Source organism: Priapulus caudatus, unplaced genomic scaffold, assembly GCF_000485595.1.
Source record: "Priapulus caudatus unplaced genomic scaffold, Priapulus_caudatus-5.0.1 Scaffold532, whole genome shotgun sequence".
Taxonomy (NCBI): Eukaryota; Metazoa; Priapulida; class Priapulimorpha; order Priapulimorphida; family Priapulidae; genus Priapulus; species Priapulus caudatus.
Genome location: NW_014577593.1, coordinates 156,950 through 162,209, shown reverse-complemented (window position 1 = coordinate 162,209; position 5,260 = coordinate 156,950). Strand labels below are relative to the sequence as shown.

Below are 5,260 nucleotides of genomic sequence, written 5' to 3'. Positions count from 1 at the left end.
GGACATCGCTGTACGTAAACCCCACAATCCTTTGTGAATTAAACAAGTTAGTACACGTCTCTGCCAAAACTCAACGAGAGATGGCGCTCTCGGTGCACTGGCGATACCAAAATGTCAGCCTCCATGTTAACTATTCGTGGAGCGTTGTTCTTGAGAAATTTTAGGGTTTTATCAAATCCACGGGCATTGTGCAGTTCAGAGAAACCAGCTAACGACCAGAGTGATCCCCTAGATAGGCTTCAAAAGAAAAACGATCCTATTGCTGTTTCCGAATTTGACAGTGACAGTGACAAATTGGTCAGTAAAAGCGGCTTTGCGAAAGCGTTCAACAGATTCCAGCATCTAAAATCGCAAGAACATTCGGCCATTGCTGAAGACGCGACGAGTGAATCGTTTAGCACAAGACTTAGACATTCAAAGCTGGTGCAGATAGGAGAGTCAGAAGGTCGTGTAGTCGTTGGGAAAATATTCTCCACTGTTGAGGATGACCTTTACATAGACTTCGGTGGAAAATTTCACTGCGTCTGCAAACGACCACAGAAAAATGGAAGGTGAAAATCATCTATTTGGTGTTTATGTCGGGCCACCATATTAATAGTAATAATACGCCCTGGATATCCATATGCCGTTCCATGGCCCATGGCTTTGCCAATATCTCGTTATTGTATACGGTCTGGGGCACAGGGACTTGGACTTGGAGCGTTTCAATAAAATATCATAATAATGCTAAATAAATACGAAATCTATTTACTACCAAAGTCTTAATGTTTCTCTACTCTCTTTCACCTATTATTGCCAACAATTTCCTGTAAATGCCGTCCAAATGCTCATCTGCAACACATGCTGGCTGCCGCACACGCTAGCTGCTGCACACTGACACATAAATATATAGCAGGTAGGAAAGCATGCTGCCAAAATTCGCTCGACACTTGCTTGATTTCATACGAATACAACACAAATATTTAACCATTCTACTCCATCTTTGTTTCTATTTGAACGGCAGTGTTCACTTGTTATAAAAACATACTGTGTGTTTGTAACCGAGCTTTGTCACGCAAAATCACACAAAGCCTGACGAAATTCTCGCGTTCGCACTCGTTGCGCAGTTTATGTAAATGGCTGTCGGAATCAGGAAATGCCTACCGGCTCTCTTCGTGACCTCATTTTTGCGCCGCATTATTGCAACGCTCCACTGGCGGCTTTGACGAGGCTCGTACGGGAGTTGGAAAGCAGCGTGGTAGTTTCCCAAAATGCAGTGCTTTGCTTATAGCCCTGTACTTGCAGCCATTTACATAAACTGCGCAACGGGGGCGAACGCGAGAATTTTGTCAGGCTTTGTGTGATTTCGCATGACACAGCTCGGTTACGAACACAGACAGTATGTTTTTTATAAAAAGTGAACACTGTCCTTCAAATAGAAACAAAGATGGAGTAGAATTATTGAATAATTGTGTTGTATCTGTGTGAAATCAAGCAAGCGTCGAGTGAATTTTGGCAGCACGCTTTCCTACATGCTATATATTTATGTGTCAGTGTGCAGCAGCTAGCGTGCGGCAGCCAGCGTGTGTTGCAGATGAGCATTTGGACGGCATTTACAGGAAATTGTCGGCAATAATAGGTGAAAGAGAGTAGAGAAACATTAAAGGCATAATAAGCCCATTGCTTATGCAATGTTGACGAATGCTAAAGTAACTGGCACCTTGTGTAGTTAATAAGTACATAATCTTACAATGTTACATCCAAACGCGTAGTAGATTGTCCAATATCACTGCTGGTTACTAAGAAATGTCTAATTGAAATCCGCAGTCCAAAAATCAGTTGGTTACAGTTTTAAACCGCTGCCGGCGAAGCGGGTGTGATACAGATTTATAGTGCACCGGACATTTTTGCACGCATGCTCGGCCGTACGCAATGCTATTATCAGTGATTTCGTAAACATGGACGCTCGTGATAAGGAACTTTTTGTCAGGGCTGTCCACGTGCATCCGTGATTAGTACGTGTGTTTTACTCCATTTCCATGATTAGTCCGTGGCCGTGATTACACCGCTGACACCTCCATTTCATCTGGCGTCCAAAACATACGGACCGCACAAATGTTTACGTTATCGCTTGACTCCTGGATGACATTTACGGCACGTAAATGATACGTTGATACATATTAACAACCGATTTCCAGTCTTGTTTGTAATGTAACCAGCAGTGATATTGGACAAACTAATACACGTTTGGCTATAACTTATAAGGTTATGTACTTATTAACTACACAAGGTGCCAGTTACTTTAGCATTTGTCAACATTGCATAATCAATGGGCTTATTATGCCTTTAAGACTTTGGTAGTAAATAGATTTCGTTTTTATTTAGCATTATATTTTATTGAAACGCTCCAAGTGCCTGTGGTCTAGGGGATGTGCGAGCTGAAAAAATAAAATAAAACTAGCGAGCAAGCGGCCTTGTTAAGCCGACCTTGAGTCGGCTTGCGATCGAATGCGGCGAGACTTGATCTCATCAAACTCTATATAATACTATAATAACACTATATAGCCTATATATCAGCCTTTATATTTTAGTTTGTTTCAAGTACCTATGGAACCTTGCGCAATCTCGCGATTTTAAGAATGCGCAGCTCAACCAGCCGCTATTATAACTGCCGAACCACTCGAGCGGATATTGCATATGGGCATGATGGGTGCAGCCATCTTGAATAAATTACCATATTTTTCAATGCATGAAACCTAAGCCAGGAAACGTTATTCTAGGTCTGAGGCATGTTCAGAAGAGCGAACGCTCGCGAGCGCTCGCCTTCTGAACGACACTGCGCGAGCGAGCGCGCGCAAACTCGAAAGGCTGTTCGCGCAGCGCGCGAGTTGTTTACAAGATGGCGACGGGCAATCTGGCGAATGGGAATCTAACATTTCTGACTTCAATTTGCAATCTATTTCAACTTCATTTCATTTTTCATTCATTCATTTACTTCTAAATTCAATTCGGATCAATTTCGTCTGCTAATTCGTTTAACAGTACTTGTTCGAAGACATTAAAATCTCGCGATTAAAATCTGCTGAGTAACCCTCCATGGGGGCCGCCATCTTGGATGAAGCCAGCGCACAGCGAGCGCTCGTGTGCCGTTCAAGAGGCGCTGCGTTCGTGCATCGAGCGTTCGCATCGAGCGCACGCTCTGTTGAACACGCCACTGGTCTTTCGAGCTTGCCGACTGGTTTCATAATTATTAATAATATTAATTGATCAGTCAGGGATAACTGCTCATTTACTCAGAGGACAGTGACTTGCAATTAAGTGTGAAATCACCGTATATCAAATTTGCTCCCTGCCACTTGTAGTCTCATCTTCCATGTAAATTTCGATTATAAAAGTTTTGTACCAACTTTTCAAGGCAAAGTATGGGTGCAACTTATACACGAATGTGACTTATATACGAGTAAATATGGTATATATACAGTATATCCTCATTATACTGCCCCTCGTAATACTGCCAATCTCACTTATTGCCAGGAAAATGCCAATGTACAGATCATTTGTATCTATTTGTAGTATTGTACGTAATTTAGCCTCGTAATACCATCCCTTGTTAACCGCCAACTGCCAGCATTATGGCTATGTACAATCCTATATAAATGTATTGAAAGTACACTCGTTGTACCTCGTTATACTTTTGGTAAGAGATATTAGGAGAATTTAATTATGTAAACAGCTTTAATACTATACTGCATGCCCCAATGATGCACAGATTTATATGCATAGATGCCGAGTCACATGAAGCCATTGTGTAAAAATCATTCTGCACAAAAGCTTCGGACGCTTTTGCAGATGTAAACATCAGAGTACAGGGTTCGAACATGGAAACGTTTGTGCTGATTCAGAATATTTTTATGCACAAAATGCTTGCATAGAACACCACTTTGAGAAGATACGTTTTGGATTTCAGGGGAAAGCAGTTTTAAATAAATAAATATAAAAAGTACATGTATAAAGATGAAGTATATTTTGCTAAAATCAATCTGTTTTATTGTTTCTTCAGTGCATATCACAGAGGAGTTATGGTGAGAATTCGTCTGATAGACTTGGAACTTTCTTCAAAATTTTTGGGCTCTGAGAAAGACGTGACATTGTTGGAAGCTGATGCAAGTCTGCTGGGTCTTTATCAGTCCCACTCACAGTCATCCTCAGTCCCAGCTAATACTTAAATTGAATATTAATCTAGTTAGTTTATTGTAAAATTCTTGGTCTATAGGCTATTGTGTATGAACCCTTATTGGTGTCATGAACTGATGTATTGTTTTATGCTAGATGTCCTGAAAATAAGATTTGCTAGAGGCAACTGTTTTGTAATATGCAATGTGAGCAGTTAAACATAAATAGACGTGTCAGAGCATTATACACATACCAGGAAACTAAATCATTTTCATGTTGTTCATGTTGTGTTAGCAATTAAAATCTTTGATGTAGCCAATCTATTATATGAGTAGATGGATCTGAATATGTCATCGGTTATATAATTGTATTCTTATTAACAAAAATAGATAATACTAACTAGTTATTAATGTTTTATATCTTGTCTGATATCTTTTGCAAACACTTAGTGGTGGTTACGACTGCCACGCCAGCCCTGTTCATGAGCACAGTAAAAAAGTTGGAAGTTGTTCGATCACTCGTTTGAATCAGCAGTCTTACTCTCGACTTGTAGACTCGTACACACCAGGGTCAAGTGCCCTTGCTTGTGTGCTTGCTAGCAACTTGCAAAGCCACATGCAAGTTGAGTTTTGGGCAGGTGACTATGGGCAATTCGTCCTTGACCATGTAACAGTATCTAAATTCCTCTGGTGATGTAACTGCCCCCCTTGTCCATCTGCTAGCCATGGCCCTGATCTTTCTGTGGTCCTTGGTTTACATAGGTTTCTGTAAAAACAGCAGGTAATTACAGATATTAATCACCAGTGCGGTATAACCCCCTGAAGAAGACAATGTTAACAGGGGACAGTGCTCCCATGCATACCCATCTGTACTACATCGTTCTCACTTTCACTCCCTTTTCCGTCACCTATCTATTTCTATCCCTTCCACCCCCTCTCACCCTTTCTCTACCCCTCTCCCCAATCTCTCCTTCCCCTCTCTTGTTCTCTTATATATATATATCTACTTCTGATATATATATATATATCAGGGGCGGCGCCAGGGTATTTTCTTAGGGGGGGCGAAACCGGGGCGAAACCAGGGGCGTGTACAGGAGGACGCGAAGGGG

General features: G+C 41.3%; 1 protein-coding gene across 1 annotated transcript; it reads left to right on the top strand.

Moving 5' to 3' along the window:
- The first annotated feature begins 75 nt into the window (after nt 1-75).
- Nucleotides 76-4,558, top strand: LOC106811374 (28S ribosomal protein S28, mitochondrial-like). The gene is made up of 2 exons (XM_014814960.1): nt 76-551; nt 4,040-4,558. Exons 1-2 carry the CDS (start codon nt 112-114, stop codon nt 4,203-4,205), a joined length of 606 nt encoding a protein of 201 aa, XP_014670446.1. The 5' UTR covers nt 76-111; the 3' UTR covers nt 4,206-4,558.
- The last annotated feature ends 702 nt before the right edge of the window (nt 4,559-5,260 follow it).

What these genes read in the sequence shown, in the direction of transcription:
- LOC106811374 (XM_014814960.1), top strand. Translation starts at nt 112, where the DNA reads ATGTCAGCCTCCATGTTAACTATTCGTGGAGCGTTGTTCTTGAGAAAT. An exon ending in CGACCACAGAAAAATGGAAG is followed by an intron (nt 552 to 4,039) that starts GTGAAAATCATC and finishes TTGTTTCTTCAG; the next exon opens with TGCATATCACAGAGGAGTTA.